At 42.0% G+C, this 16,199-nt stretch overlaps 1 protein-coding gene across 1 annotated transcript in view; it reads left to right on the top strand.

The window, feature by feature from the left end:
* The window catches only part of UBE2Q2 (ubiquitin conjugating enzyme E2 Q2), a gene marked incomplete at its 5' end in the record, with an annotated part of 58,736 nt that overhangs the window by 25,678 nt on the left and 16,859 nt on the right, over positions 1-16,199 (top strand). The window contains one exon of the mRNA XM_019533369.1: positions 7,094-7,178. Within this exon, the coding sequence (XP_019388914.1) occupies positions 7,094-7,178 (85 nt within the window). The remainder of the gene's footprint in view (positions 1-7,093; positions 7,179-16,199) is intronic.

Genomic DNA, 16,199 nt, shown 5'->3' with positions numbered 1-16,199 from the left:
AGTTAAGTCTGTGGGGGATGGGGCAGGACAACGGAAAAAGGGCCATGGTGGGTGGGGGTGGGGAGTGCATATTGAGGCCACAGCAGTGAGGGAGCAAGGCAGAGGCGAGGGCTGGGAGGAACGGGGCCCGGGGAGGGCCAGGTGGTGGAAAAATTGGAGCCCAGGTGGCTCCTCCAGGGGCACGGGAGGCTCCCGTTGCAGTGCACACCCTGGCAGAGGCCTGGGGAACACGTGCCCCACCCTCTCTTTCCCCCCACCCCCCATCTGTGGCAGCAGTGGCCAGCAGCTAGGTGCAGAGGAAAAACACAGCGCAGCCCACCCTCGTCCCACGCGCAGACTGGAAAGGCACGTGCCCCGCCATGTTGGCTCCCCTGTGGTGCACCCTCCCCCCACACCCCTAGATGCACTGCCCAGGCTCTGATTTTTCCTACTACCCAGCCTGGCCAGGGCCTTATTTGCCCCTGCCCCACTCCCTCCTGCACTGTGGGGGTCTCAATTTACCCCCATCCCCCAAGCCCCACCCTCTTCACAAAGAAAGTAGACTAAACCTCGCCTGCTGTGGTGGGCAGCCACATATTGGGGCTGTGATCCTGGCTGCGTATCTGAGTGTACGTGCTCCTGCCCCCCTGCTGCAGTAGCCTGGAGCCTGGAGCCAGGATGCCCTGCGGCCATACCTGCTGCCCTGCATCTGTGGGGTCTGATCCCCGGTAGCCCCATCCCCTTTCCACTACCAATGGTCCTCATAGCATATAAATGCATATGAGCATCCACAGTTTTGCTAGTTACATATATACTCTTTGGTCTTAATCTTGTATAGTAGCAAGCTGCTCTTGACTCCCATGAATTGAAATAGATATCCTCAGTCAACTGTTCTCTCACAAGAGACACAATCTTGTGTAAAAAGAAGGTGGCGAACTTGCAAGTTGCATACCTTAACCTTAACAGGATAAGGACACATCTGTTTTGAGTCTTCCATTCTAGAAAGAAAATTTCCCAAATTTTTCTTTAAGTGTAGAATAAATTAGATCTGTTTTAACTGGAGGCCCCCTCTACATGTGCATGTAAAGGTGTGATGGGATCTAATGTGATCCCACTTCCGGACTTCCTGGCCTGCATGTGTGGCATGGCAGAAGGCATGATTGTGGGATTTGCACATAACCCATCACACCTTACTGCCAGTGAAGTGGGGGCTCCCCCTGCACCAGCAGTAAACAAACTCCCAAAGCTGGGCACCTCCCTCAGTTGAGGGGCTCCCAGCTACAGGGGCATCCCATGCAACTCTGAGGCTGGAGGGAATCACTGCAGTGATCTCCCCACTTCCAGGGGTGTGGGAAACCCCCAGGGCTAGGGGATCACTGGTGCAGCAATCCCTAGGGCTCAGGAGTATGAGGAAACCCCTGGACCCTAGGGATCACAGCTGCCATGTTCCCCAGGGCTCAGGTGTATGAAACTCCCAGACCCTGGGGATTACAGCAACCATAATCCCTAGGACTTGGGGTGGAGTTTCATTGGGCATGGTGCACCATTGTGGCTGGGAGCCCTGCTACAAGTGCAAATTAAAGCTCAGTAGCAACCAGGTATAAAGTTAGTACACATTTTTGTGTTAGTATGCGTTTTACATGATAAAATGTTTAAGGTGTCGTATACTGCTATACTCCTTCTAAGTCTTGGCATTAGTGTATGCTAATTTCTGTGGATATATGTACTGACCCAACTAGTTGTTACTTGCCTAGGCAGATACTGAAACAGTGAGAATACTAACACAGCAATCAGATCCTTTTTTGCTCACTCTGTCTAAAATCAAATAGAAGTTAACATTGGACATTCAGCTCGGTTACCTGAAATCTAAAAGGCAAAAATGCATTTTTGTAACTTATGGCAGCTGATGTAGGCAATCTCTGATTTGATAAACTGTAAATAAAGCCAGTATTCAAACTGGAGTAATTTTACAGTCACTGGGTACATCTAGATGTGTGCTTTACTGCAGAGTTGACTAATTAGCTATTCATTAAAGTGTCAGAGTCTACACATGCGCTGGTATTCAAGCACAGTAAATGAATTAACTCAGATGTCAAGCCTGCTGTCAGCCCAGGGCTGCTCCACCCTAGCTCAAGCTGCTGCCGCTCCAGGCACATGTGTAGATGCTGTGCCCAAGAGCAGTTGATTTCAGCTCAAACGGCTCCAGAATTTATTGAATGGCATTAAATGAACATGTAGATGCACCCACTCACTCCACTATACAACTTCAGATTGCAGTAAAAATGTGTTTCTGCTCCTCCAAATGCTTGGTCTGAGGAACAAGGCCCTGGATTAGATTTTTTTTTTTTTTTTGCCTGTAAGGGAGGGTGCAAAATGTCAACTAGAATGCATGTCCAGCAAGAATAGTGCAATTTGATTTGATTTTGCCAGAAGCATGGATGCCAACCTCAAACTGTCTCCCGCAAGTTCTGGTGCAGCAACAGCTCAAATCCAGTGTCACTTTGTACAGTGGTCTTGACCTAGCAGATGTGTTTAAAAAAAAAAAAAAAGCCTAATTTATTAACCTGTTGTGACTTGGTTTAGATTTTCTGGGGTTTTGGGCACCTGCAAAACTAAAGCAACGCTTTAAATTTTATTCTTGCTAATGTTAACTTTTAAGGTGCCCATACTAAAGCATCAGTCACTTTAGGTCTCTTATATCGTCTCATGTGATATGTCCATACTTATAGCCTTCACATAATCTCTTCAGACTTGTTCTAAACCTCTGATAGCTCCCACTTAAATATCAAATGGGAATTAAAAAATCTTGGAGAATAGAAAAAGGGAGCATTATCACACTTGGAAGAAGTAGGTTCCAGCTTCCCAGTATGGTACATGAGCACTTTCAGCTAAAGAAGTGTTCTTGTAAGTAAGTATTTCCACTTTGTTGATGTAACAATTCCACAGAATGTGATGAGAGATCAGGTAATTGTATTATGTTGACACTTTCCCCTTGTCTAACCAACCTTAGTTTTGGATTCCAAATATTATTTCTTCAGTGTAGCCTTTATTTGGAATCTGTGGTTGTGAGAGCACAGTAGCTCTACCATCTTCCCAGCTGTTTCATTAAGAAGGCAAGGACTACTGCAAAATGAGCCATGGCCTCCATGGACCTCTCATTGTGTGCACTTTTGCATATCAAATAAAGGAGGTTCTCCATGGAGTATGTAATTGCGGACCATATTTTCAATTTTCAAATTGAGTAGCCCAAAAGGAATGTTCTAGACCCATAATACAGCAGTCTCCTTGGGTAGCTCTTGGAAAATGCCAGCTCTTAGGTTTCACTTGGTTCTTGAAAATGGAATAGAAACATATCTGTGGAAAATTTATACAGCAGTTCTTCTGTTCCAGAGCATATTCTTGACACTGGATTCCTGTTTTGAAACCTGTGGGTTTATCTTACAAATCATGTGCAAGTGTTTGTACACCCAGTAGGTGTGCAGTACCCCCTGGGTGCTGTAGCACCCTGGTTGTAAATCACTACTTTAGTGTCTTGCCCCAGCCTATAACTTACCACTGCAACTATCAGGCAGAAGAAAATGTAGTCTTTTAACATGGCTCCTAATCGTTGTTGATCCTTATTTTCATTAACAAGGCAAGGGAGTAAATTAAGTCAGTTCTGCATAGTCTTTCTTCCTTTAACGCTAAGTAAGTATATCATATTTCTGTTTGCTTCAGGCATGCTAGAATGACGCATCAAATACTTGAATAGTAAATGTTTTTCAATCTGTTTCCTATCCAAACTTTATTTTCATTTGCTGTATACGGAAAAGACCTGTTTGCTGGCTGTTCATAGTGTTCTCAGGAAGCCAAAGCAGTAAACTCCCTCCAAATTATTGGTGGATCAGGGTATCTATCTAAGGCCCATTAGAGTGCCTAGGGGTGAGGTGAACAGGGCACTAGCCCCAGGTGCTGATTTAGAGGGAGTGGCAGCAGAATCCTGCAGCGCTCTGCACTCCTGTTCTTCAGCATGCAAGAGCATCTGTTCCTAGGGCACTGAAATTGCTAGTAACACCCCTGTTAAAGCCCACATAAGTTCATTAACATTATGTAGGTCCTTAATTCTTTTGTATGTGGCATTTCGGTGAGATTTTTGTGTGTGTCTAATAAAATATACTTCCTCTAATATGTTGGCTGCCATGCAAAAACCAGGAAAAACAAATAGGTTTTTTTTTTTGGAAGATCCAGAGGATGCAGGGAAAGAAGTAATGGTTTCCTTACTTTATTTGCTAGAAAGCAGAGTTATTGTGTGATTTATCTTTTATTGGACCAACTATATAGATGGGGGAGATGTTAGACAAGGAAGTGGATTTTGTCTGAAACTTTCCATGTCTAGTATATCTCAACTAATACAATTGATCCAATAAAATATATATCACCAAATATCTTTGCTTATCACTTATTTCCTGGATCATCATGGCAACAACCTTACTTTTTTTGGAGGGTTTAAATTTAAGGGGCATGAGGCTTGGGGGTTTTGCCCCCCCGTTCCTTTCCATTCTTTCCCCCAAAAAGCTTGACTATAAAATGTAAATAGACTTGAATGCATGCAAGCAGTTGTAATAAATATTTAAAACTTAACCTTGCTATCTTGAAGTCTGTGATGACCAGAATTAAAAGAAAAACCTAAAAAGGAGGAACTTGATATTTATGTAGCATTTTCTACCTTCATGTTTGTTTACAAATTTTTATTAATCTTTACCTCACCTTTTTAAGATGGAAATAATATCCCTACTTCTGAGATCAAGAAACTGTGGCAGAGAGGTTAAGAGAATGTCTTGAGCTTATTGAAATGTCACCCTTGGAATTGGAGCTTGGGGTATTCTAATTCCAGTACTCATTGTTTTAATAAAAGACATGTCTGGGCACTTTCTAGTCGGCATATTGAGTAATTTAGGTGTTATTTAATAATTTCGGATGCAAATGAGCCCTTTTTAATATCCAGGCAACTGAAAAAAATGGATTAATAACCTCAGGCACTCTTCACACCTGACTATAAAATCAAGGGAGGAAAAGGTATAACCATGAGCCTATATTTCTTGTACACGCAACATAATTCATTAAATGGTAGACATGAAAACATAGTTGTAGGACAGATTTCAAAGAGATTGTGTTCTGCTATAATCCACCTGTAGGAATTCTAACTATTAGAAAATGTTACAGTAAAAATAAACTGAATTATTTTTAAATTTTTGGTAGTTTGATTTATTTTACTATCCCTTCTGTAGAAGAGAGGCGAGAACTGCAGTTTAATTTCTGAACATCATTGTTAATAGTTAAAAAGCAAATTTGACATGTGTTCACTACATGTACCAAGTTTCTTGACATTTTTGCCACCTCAAGGGATTTGCAACGCTTCCTTAATTGTCCCCACTTTCAACAGAAACACTAGTTTCAAGGTAAAGAGTTTCTCAGATTTTTGGCTTGCACCAAAATGAAAGCAAAATACACTCCTGAAGATGGAATAGAATTTTACTCCTAGAATCTTAAGCTCTTCATTTTGATTTCCACATTTGCCCTATCCTGACATGTAAGACCTGTGTTTACATTTTGTATCTTATTTTGGGAGAGAGAGATTGAAGAGTCTATGGGCTTGAACCAAAGATGGACAAAATGGATGCTTTGGTTTTGACTCATTTCATCAATTGCATCCTTTTGCACAGTGAAAACCGGGGTAGTTCTAATGTAGGTACTGCAAGACTGAAATAACCCCCTCTGTGTCTCTGCTTAATGGAGTTTTGAAAGTCTCCTAACTTCCATCTCTTCTCCATTTTTTCCCATAGTTTAATCTGGCACATGATTTGACTGGAGAGTGATCTCAAAGTAAATCAACCCTATTCTGTAATAGGTGTGAATATAAGCTAGTGTTTGTTCAGTGTTCTTTAGAAGGGGCAATTTAAAAATCTCTACTCCCTTCCTCCTCCCCCTCCCTCTTTAATTATATTGGTAAGTGTAAAAGGTTCTGGGTTCTGGGTAAATGGCTGTATAACCTTTCTGTTATTTCATTACTTTATTAAAGCTACCCGTTGAGCCCTATTGTTAAAGTTTATTCTAGCTTCTGAAAAGTTTTGTCTTCTCAGTTGTTTATAAACCTTTAAAATTCCTTTTCTTAATTACTACTGTGTTGTCTTGGCTTAAAACACCCTTTCTAAAGCAATTTTATTTTAAGAAGATTATTTCAGTTAAGTTACAAGTACTTGAATGGGGAGAAGAGAAACTTTTTTTTTCTGTGCCTAGTGATCAAAATGATTGTATAGCCAAGTATCTAGATGTATAGCTATTTTACAACAAGAAATGTGTGGTTTCTTTTTTTAAAAAGGGAGCCCTCCTACTAAGTAGCTTTAAAGATACAGATGTTTAAAGCTAACAGTCTTGTTTGGAACCACAAGAACAGTGGTTTTCAACCTGTGGTCTGCAGGGGTTATGGGGGTCCACAAAACATGTCTAAGGGGTCTACAAAAGATGACTACGATCAATCAAAAGTATGTGAATACCCACACTTAAAAATCAAAGAGGACTGTACTTTTTATTTGAAACTTTTTAGGGGTCCACAAATGAAAAAAGGTTGAAAACCTCTGCACTAGAATGTGTTGGTTTCTAAAATGTGCCCCTTGACTCTGTACAGGTCCTAAATTCCACAAATTTGCAGCTCTTCCACCTGCACTCTATTTGAGGAACTTGATTTTTTTCTAAATCTACTCCTAGAGAGGAATTTTGTACTTCCAAAAGCTCTGTTGGATGTTCTTGTACTGTTTGCCTTGTTTAAATGTTTGCATTTTAACGATTCCATAATTTATAGGATCTGGGTATTGTTGCCAAGCTGTTGTTGTGAGAGACTTAATTCTTCTGGTTTTCCGACTTTATGGACACTCAGTTGTCTCAACCTTTGTGATAAACTTTTATTTTTTTTAAATCCAATGTAACCCTACCTATCATCGTGTGGTACCTTTTTTAATACAGTTGCACAAATTCTGTAGCTGTATAGACCTCTTTTGTTGTTGTTGTTTTGTTTTTTTCCAACCATTAACAATGCAAGCAAAGTTCCTGGTGTTCAGTGTTGCCATTTTTATTTCAGGGTGCAGTCTCTGGGTCAGTTCAGGCTTCAGATCGACTTATGAAAGAGCTCAGGGATATATACAGATCACAGAGTTATAAAACAGGTAAAGTGCTTTTACATCTCCTTAATGCAGATAACTTGTTTTCATTAGTAGTAGTAAACATCTGTTGATCCCTCTGTTTTATACTTTAACTTGAAAAAACTGAAGCTAATATTTAAAATGTGCACATCATGAAATAATTTCCAATAAGTATTCCATCTGTGAAACATTCTTATCCTGGCTTGATGACTTCCCCACACTGCTTCTGAAAGGGCTTCTTTGCCTGACTAAAATTCATGCTACTGAAAATACAGCCCTGTTATTCCACATGTTTTATATTTTTAGTAAATACAGTAAACAACCCTCCCCCCATCAGCATTTGACAGGGGGAGAGCCCTAGTTTTAATCTCAATCAAAGTGAAGGGGGCAACAGGTGGCTGCTGCTGCAGCTCTCATTCTGAGCCTGGGTCAGGGCCAGTCGGACACAGTAGTCACCTGCTCCATGCCTTCCACTTCCCTTCTACAGCTCCTACCCCCCACCCACCCCTTCCCTCCCCCTTCCTCTCAGGAGCAGCTGAGCTCCAGCTCAGGCTAGCATCTCTCCTGGGCATAGAAACTCCTTCCCCTGTCTGGCCAGTCAGCAGTGCCGACACTTGCATGGCCAGGCAAAGGCTGAGCTTCTACTGCTGTGCTCGGAGATGGAGCAGCCTGAGCAGTGTCTGACGGTAAGGGGGGGTTGGGGGAGAGATTGGGGAGCAGGGGGAAAGGGGCAGAAGCTGTGGGGAGCTGGAGCAGGGTCCAGGTGGCAGGGTACAAGAAGACGACTACATCGTCTAGGGGGAAGAAGTGGGTGGTGCACCTAATGATTTTTTTTTTTTTTTTTTTTTTTCCCCTAACCCCAGCCACTGATTTCATTTTATTCCCCCCCCCACCACTACCACCACCACTGTAGTGCGGGGGGGGGAGGATTCAAGGCAACCTTCCAGTTCTTAGATTCTGTACCTGGGAAACTTTATAACATTTTATAAATTTTCCATATATAGAATCTAATTATTGTGAGAGTCATCCTAAATTCAGGGTTGTCTTTGTATTCAAGTAAATTGGGTAGGCTTGTGATGCCACCCTGGTCCCCTGGTATTGCATGTTACTATTTTGAAGCAATATTAAAATACTCTGGCTTATATTTAACAGTTAAAAGCCTTCAGCAAGAATTGGTTTTGGCCCTGCTTTTGCCAGTCACTTATTGCAGATTACACTGGTAACTCGCCTGGATTCTGTGTTAACACTTCACACTATAGATTGTTCGTGAAACGCAATGTGTGTTGCATTGCCTGGATGTTTAGTGAGTAGAAATTCTTTAGCATTTTTTTGTATCTTCTGAAGTTGGGTTGTATTTATATTGTCAGCCCAATGGCAGAATATGAGCCTACACAACCTTCCCCCCTCCCCAATAAATAAATAAAAAAGCAGTCTGTGGTAGGAGTGGGAAATATGTGATTATGACATGGATTTGGTTGTCTGACAGGAAGATGTCTATCCTACTTATTTAAGAAACAAATTTAAATGAATGAATGCTGCTGTTTATGACTGTATAAAGAAACTTCTCTGTGAAAACACTTCCCTGCATCTTTTTAGTGCCATTTTTAGCCACTGTTCTAGTTTCTCGCATTCTAGTATGCCTGAATCTCAATCTCTGGCTGTTTCAGGGATATAGGTTGTAGCCATATTGGTCTACAGGTAAAAGGAATCATAACTCAGGGTAGAGGTGATATCTTTTATTAGACCAACCAGATATTTGCAAAAAAAATTATTTATTTACAAGCTTTTGGACACACTTCCCCTTCTTCAGGCATAGGAGAATGCAAAGATGGTAAAATTTCTCCTAAGTGGAAACAAATTCATATTTCACAGGAGAGCTGAAGGTGGTATAAGATCTCCTGGGTGGAAAAGTTAGTTTTGTGCCAATTAGGTTGAGATAAAAGAGCAGTCTATTTACTTGTTAATATCTGGCTATAGCATTTCATTTTATATTGAAAGAAGAATAAAAACTGAGCAAGTAACACCATGAGTGGTATTTTGTTCTGATTCTGAATATTTTATTTGAATTTGAAACAGCTCCTAGATTTTTATAGCATGAATAGTGTTAGTCTGGCTTGAAACCAAGATCAGATCAGGCAATATATCTTATCTAGTGCTGCTATCAGTTGCTCACTTGGGTTGCATGTGTGTTTGTTCCCAATTCCCTTTCAATCCAGTAGAGAATAGCATGGTGCATCTGCAAAGAATCTAGAATTAGTTCATCTGCCTCAGGTCACAAAGTGTGTGTTACTGTTTATATACAAGTTTCAGGTCCTTTTTAGAAAAGTGAGTATATGCTTTGGGTGTCTTGCATGCAAGTGAAAAGTTGCATGCTTTCTCCTCAACCAGAGTAGACACTAGAAGAAACCACTGGGATCCTTCATCATATCAATAAATAACTATTTTCCAGGTGACAAGCAAAAGCCTTTAAGGGTAACTTTCTAAAAGTAGCAGGATTTTTTTCAAACTTATGCTGAGGCTGCCATTTTTCTATATAAATAAGACCATGCCCTAACTATTTCAAAATCAGAAGAGCAGCAGTAATAATATAGAACTCTTGAAATATGTGGTATTGGGAGGTGTGTACTTTTAAGCAGGAAAGGATTTCAATTTTCCAGTTCTCCAAATAAGTCTAATTTTATCTCTTGACAACAGATTTTTAAAGTAGTGGGGGCCAATCTATTTGGCAAGCATGCCATAGATTAGCCCTGCACCCTTCTTGAATGCCACTCCAGTCTCCTTCCCCTCTCTGATTTACTGCTCTTCTTTCTCTTTGCCTTAATATCTGCTGTCCTGCCTGTCCACTCCCTGATCTGCTGCATGCCACACACAGACTGCCCATGCTACTTGCAGTACATGTACCACAGGTTGGTGGCCATCCTTGCTTTTAAAGGACTACAATTGGGAACTTCATGATCATCTTTTTTCTATTTTTTTTAAGCTACTAATTTAGTCACAAACTAAGGGGTCCATAATTAAATTATTTTGACTGTAGATTCAGAAGCAACTACCAAACTTTTCTTGGATAACTGAATAGTAAAGCTATTGTTTAAAGAGTAAAATATCCTCCATCAGTGTCAAGAACAACCTATACATTTTTGAGTGGACAGAGTACTCCTTGTATAAGGAATTTTAGAAACAGTAGGAAACTAAACAAGATCTAGAATCTCTTATGTCATCACACAGTGTAGTCTGAACTGTGTTCTGCATTTTTTTTCTATTAAAGTGGATGGAGCAAGGAACTGTCTTGCTAATTTAATACTTTACTTTTCTTCTTTTCCACAGTCATTAAAGACTTAATCACAGATGTGTATAATTCTATACTGTAAATTTCTGAACTTGAAATATTATATAAAGATAGAGAGGCCAAATTCCTCAGCTAACAGAAGCTGTTTGAAAACCTCCATAACTGACAGAGGTTAAAGAAGCTATAATACTGAAAAAGCTCCAGTGCCTTATGATGATATTGTTTTTAAATAACTTCACAATCAGTTATTCCCTTCCTGTTTTAAATTCTGCAATTCCTCAAACTAAAATAAGTCACAAGTACAAACTAATCCCTCCATATTTCTATTTGTTATTGTCCATTTTTAAAAAAAAATTGTTCTTTTATATAGGACTAATTGCAATGGGTTTTTTGGTGCTTTGATATTGCATCCAAATAAATTATTCATTACTTAAAAATCCATTTCAAGGAAGCTGCATCAGCAAGTATTAACAGACCAAACAGTTTTTCAGGAAACTTGGAAAAAGTCCTGATAATCTTGGCAGATAATTTTAAACAGTAGTGGTTTGTACCAGAGAAACTAAAATGAAATCTCAGACTTTCTCTATAGATAATGAAGCATTGGGTTGTGTAGAATGTCCACAGAGTCTTTGCATATGAGAGTTTTTTTTCTTTAAAGTATTGGTTCATCACTTGAACCATGACTACTTGTCTCATAGCAGTACAGATATTTTTTAAAAATGTTCATTTTTTCCATCTATGTTTGTTATGTGAGCAAATAGAGTAACTTTGAAAGTTCCTTTGACCATTTCTGAATGAGTAAAATATCTTGGAATGGAAGGTCTTCAGGGCTAGGGACAGACTATCAGAAAGCCCGAGCCTGAATTGATTCAATCTTTGCAGACTTCTGTAAACTGCTTGGATTGAACCAATAAGAGTGAACAGATTGTTTGCTTTTCAATAGTGAAAGGCAGACAGACCCCTGCATTGGGCCATTCCAGGGGCCAGGGGTGCTAGAACTCGCCTCCCAGCCTGTCGACCAGTACAGAGAGCGGGGGCACAGTGATATTTTCCCACCCCCCGGCCACAGCCCCTCTCTAGCCTCCAGTCAGCTGAGAGGGTGTGGGGGTAACTCCCCCACCAGAGCTCAGCAGGGTCTTCCCCAGTACTGGGGAAGGGGTAGGAGGGAAACCCTGGTGGGGTGTTTTTCCCTCTCTCCCTGTGCCCAGAGCTGGTTCCCTTAGCCATGCCCCTCCTCAGTCCTGGCCAGCTGCGGAGCAGGCCTTGAGGGACTGCCCCCACCTTGGACCCCAGCCAGGGTCTCCCCTACAAAGTGGGGAGGGGAGAAGCCCCCAGCAAGGCACCTCTTCCGCTCTCTCCATGTGCCCGGAGCCAGACCTCTTAGCCACACCGCCTCCTCACTCTGGGGGGCCGGCTGAAGAGAGGGCGTAGGGGGAAACCTTCTCTTCTACCTGGCCCTAGACCCCCAGCTGAGGTCTCCCTGGTGTTGGGGGAGGGGGAAACCCCCAGCAGGGCAGTTCTTCCCCCACCCCCCAAACTCAGAGCCAGGAGTTCAGCCACTCACCTGGCCATGCCCCCCAGTGGTGACACAAGGGGTGCATGGGGGTGCATGTGCATCACCTGAGAGCACTGGTGCATCAGGGCCTGACAGGCCACACTCCCTTATGGCCAGGTAATCAGCCGGCTTCCAGCTGCAGAGAAGCCTGCAGTAGGGGCTTTATTCCCCTGCCTGAGCTAGGAGCTAGGAGCTGGAGTGATCACCCAGCCAAGGTCCATACTCAGCTGGCAGGCTGGCTGAAGAGGGAGTGGGGAGGAAAATGGCCCCTCTGCCTGGCTTTGGATCCCCAGCCAACCTGTGCCTGGCACCGGGTGGAAAGCCCACAGTGGGGGCCATTTTTCCACCCCCCCCCCTTCTCCTCCAGTCTGGCCTGCCGGCTGAGCAGGCAGCATGGCTAGGTGATCACCCCAGCTCATTCCCACCTGCATGGCAAGAGCTAGCACCTGTTTCCCATTGGCCCTGCCTACACAGCCCCAGTGGCTCCTGGCCCACCAGGGTGTGGTACAGGATGGGAGTGCCACTAATATGGGAGTAAGGTTAGAGCTTGCATCACTGGCTGCAGCTCTACCACTCCAGGCTGTCACGCAGCAGGCCGGGGGAGAGCATGCTGCTGTCCTGACCCAGATGTTCTCTGGGGGTGGCTGGCCTGACGGGGAGTGCATCGGGGCCTCTGCTGCCTGAGTGCCAGCCCTTCCATGGGCTCTGGGGATTTACGCCCCCGCAGTGGCAGTTTTACTTCTCTCTCCCAAGCAGAGAGATGGGGTGATTCCCAGCCATGCCCCCTCCCCTGCCTGTGGGCCAACTGAGGTGGGAGTAGGTGGCCCACCCCCTGCCCGGTGGAGGGGGTAAGCTGGCAATGGGGCTTTACTCTGTAGCCCCAACTGCGAGTTGCGTCTATTCCCTGGTTGAGAAGGGGGTGAGGTGTGGAAATCCACCCTGTTTTTGGCTGCTAGAGATAGAAAAGTTCCTGCTGACAGCTGTGGCGGGGCCAGCCCTGCTCTGTTGTAGCAAAGAGCACAGCCCAGGGCTGCAGAGGATGCTGGGGGACACCAATTTAACTTAGACCAGGAAGGGTTCTGTGATAAAAGTTTCATAAACCAGTTTGACCCACTCAGTTAAGTCTGATACTACATTGAACCAGCTTTATCTTAAACCAGTGCTGGCCATTTTGAAACCAGTTTATGTGCATTGAACTTCTGTTCTGTTGCAGGTTAAAACTAGTTTACTTAAACTGGTTTGTGTGTAGCTTCTGTCCTTGGCCCATATGTCAAAAAATAATATTGAACCAATGAATAACTAGATGACAGCAGACACCTACCCATATGCTTTCACTTATGTGAAGAACTACCCTAATAAAAACAAGCATTCTTCATTCTGAGCTCTTGCCTAAATGACAAATATCTCAGTAATTCAATCATTCTCTAGTAAACTAGGTAAAAATCCTCATTTCTTTTGACAAATTTAGAAGCCTAGGCTTACAGAACTATGGAGGCATCCACTCTCTAAATATAAAATGAAGGTTTTGGTTGGTCCATATGGAATATCTTACTAAGCCTCTAATCCTGCACAAATCTTCACCAAGGGCTTCTGACTGTGAACTCGAAGAGATGAGAAGCGGATAATTGGTAGGTGTTAGGTTGGTACATTTATTGCACAGCTAGTGTTTCCACTTCTAAAAACAGCCACAGTGAATGAAACGCCTAGAGACAGCTGTTCTATTAGAAAATAAAAGTTAGAAAGAGATGGTATCCTTTTAAGGATTTATTCACACAACTTACACAATATTTCCAGCAAAAAGGAACTATTATAACTCTATAATGGGGGAAAAAATGTAAGAAGTGTATTTGTGTTTGGAGTCGCTTCAGACACCAAACTTCAGAGTAGTCAGGTTTTTTTTTGGTTTTTTTTTTTTTTGGTGTGTGTGTTCATCTCCTTGGTTTATCTTGTTTATTTGACAAGCCTCTGTATATTTGTTCTTACTTGATCACCTCTACCTTGTCTCTTGCAGAGAGAAGCCTTATAGAACAGTATAGGAGAGAGAGAAACTGGTATAAAAAGAATGAAGGACTAGTGGTGTGGGGTTTTTTTGGTTTTGTTTTGTTTTTTAATCGGGACAACTTACTTTTAAAAAGCCTGTTTCAGAAATCCGAATGTGTACATTTTATATTGGTTGAGAAGTTCATATTGACTGTCCCTTTTTTCCCAGCATATCTGGCTAAATGGAGATGCATTAGGGTGATTCTAAAGATATCCCTAAGATTTTGTTAACCAGCAAAAAGAGCAATTATGAATTATTCTTCACTCTGAGGACAGACACATGGCTTTAAAACGATAAAAGACGAGGAACTTTCTTTACCTCTGAAGTTCAAATAGTGCTGAAATATTTCCTGGTAATGATCATTTTTTTGGTAGTGGTACCATTGTACCCCTGTCTGTCTGGAGGAGCCTAAATTTTCCCCATTAAACTGTGTACGCATAGTTGAGGCCCCATGTTACAACTCACAGACTAGCCTGTAGAGGATTCCAAGAATCAAAAAAGGCTGTTCCTTAGACAGCTGGAGAAGTTGCTAGTGAAATGTATGGTCTTTCCAAGCCACGGGTCCATTTGGTGAATTCTGGTCACTTGCCTGTTGGATGACAATAGGCCATGAGGGCTTGGTCATCTTTCTAGAACTCTGAAACATTTTAGCAACTTGAATCTTTAAAAACAAAAGATAGACTTATCATTTTAGTAATTGGACAGGAGTCAAAGAAAGGTCTCTTGTGCAATCTTGACGTTTGGGATTTGCTCTCCAAATCATTCTTGATTATGTTTTGCAGTCTGTTGTAATGAGTTTTGTGGTACTTCAGTTATTCTTATACTAAGAAAACATACTGTTAAGAGGCTTCTCCTTTCTGTCTCCAAATCATTAATTTTGGATGTGGGTGGAAGAAAATATCCTATGCTAAAGGGAAGTTGTGTCCATGATTAGTATGTTGAAGACCTGAGGTGAAGTTTTCAAATGCCAGCACCTTTTTTGTTATATCAGAGCAGCGCAAATTGAAATGATACTTAAAGACTTCCATTTTTCCCAAGGGTAATTCAGAAAAAATCCTTTCATCTAGGTAGTTTGGGGGGAAAAAACATAACTTTGCCTTCTCCAGTAGAAGTGTGGTATAGTTGCTGTGCTTCCTGACTTATTTATTTATTAAGTGAGGCTTGAGAGCCCTGTAGATATGTTTCTCCTTACCTGCCTGATTTTTCCAGGTGGTAAGGGGGCACACATCAAATTATGATCATTGCTGCTACTTCCACTGGTATATTATGTGTCTTTTGCTATCATGACATATCTGCACTGTCCTATTACAAATAATGCGGTCAAATTTCTGAATGTTTTTGGCCATGCATACAGGTTTCCCTCACCAACCACTGGGGTTAGGTTCCTGAAAGTTCCTCTGGTTGGCAAGACAAAAAGGCTTATGGGAAAAATGGCAGGTGGCAGGCTAGTGCGTGGCCACGGAAAACCATGGTTACTCAAAACTGTACATTGTGGTAGCCACAATGGTGTATAGAAGATTAAGCATAAATACTCAAAACCATGGTGGCAAAACTCATTGGCAAAGAAACCTGTACTTCACATCTGCACTAACTCTGATCGTTCCGAATGCCACATAATGGATCTTAGAATAATACCTCATGCTAATTATCAGCAGTAAAATTGCAACCTTGAGTGTTTTTAAAGGAATGGTTTACAAACTCCTTTAAGGAGGGGGGTGGAGTAAGGGTGTGAAAATCATCAGGATCTTGATGCAGCTAACTTTCAAAATATGTCTACATGTGTGACTTGATTTTTTTTTTTTTTTTTTAAAAGGTATACAGATTATACCCTCTTGATAGCCTTGACTTACACAAATAATTTTTAGTTATATATTCCTTCTACATTATTTTATACAATACAGAGTTGAAGCTTTGATATCAAAGACATCTGGCAAACTGGAAATTTAAGATCTATGTAATTAGATTTCATAAACATTAGGGCTGGAAGAGACCTCAGAAGATCGAGTCCAGCCCCCTGCCCGAAGGACAGGAAGTCAGCTGGGGTCATAGGATCCCAGCAACATAAGCATCCAATTTTCTCTTGAAGGTGTCCAGTGTAGGTGCTTGAACCACCTCCGCTGGCAGACTGTTCCAGACCTTGGGGGCTCAAACAGTAAAGAAATT

Source organism: Crocodylus porosus, unplaced genomic scaffold (genome assembly GCF_001723895.1).
Source record: "Crocodylus porosus isolate Cpor-Errol unplaced genomic scaffold, CroPor_comp1, whole genome shotgun sequence".
Taxonomy (NCBI): Eukaryota; Metazoa; Chordata; order Crocodylia; family Crocodylidae; genus Crocodylus; species Crocodylus porosus.
This window is presented reverse-complemented; position numbering and strand designations above follow the sequence as displayed.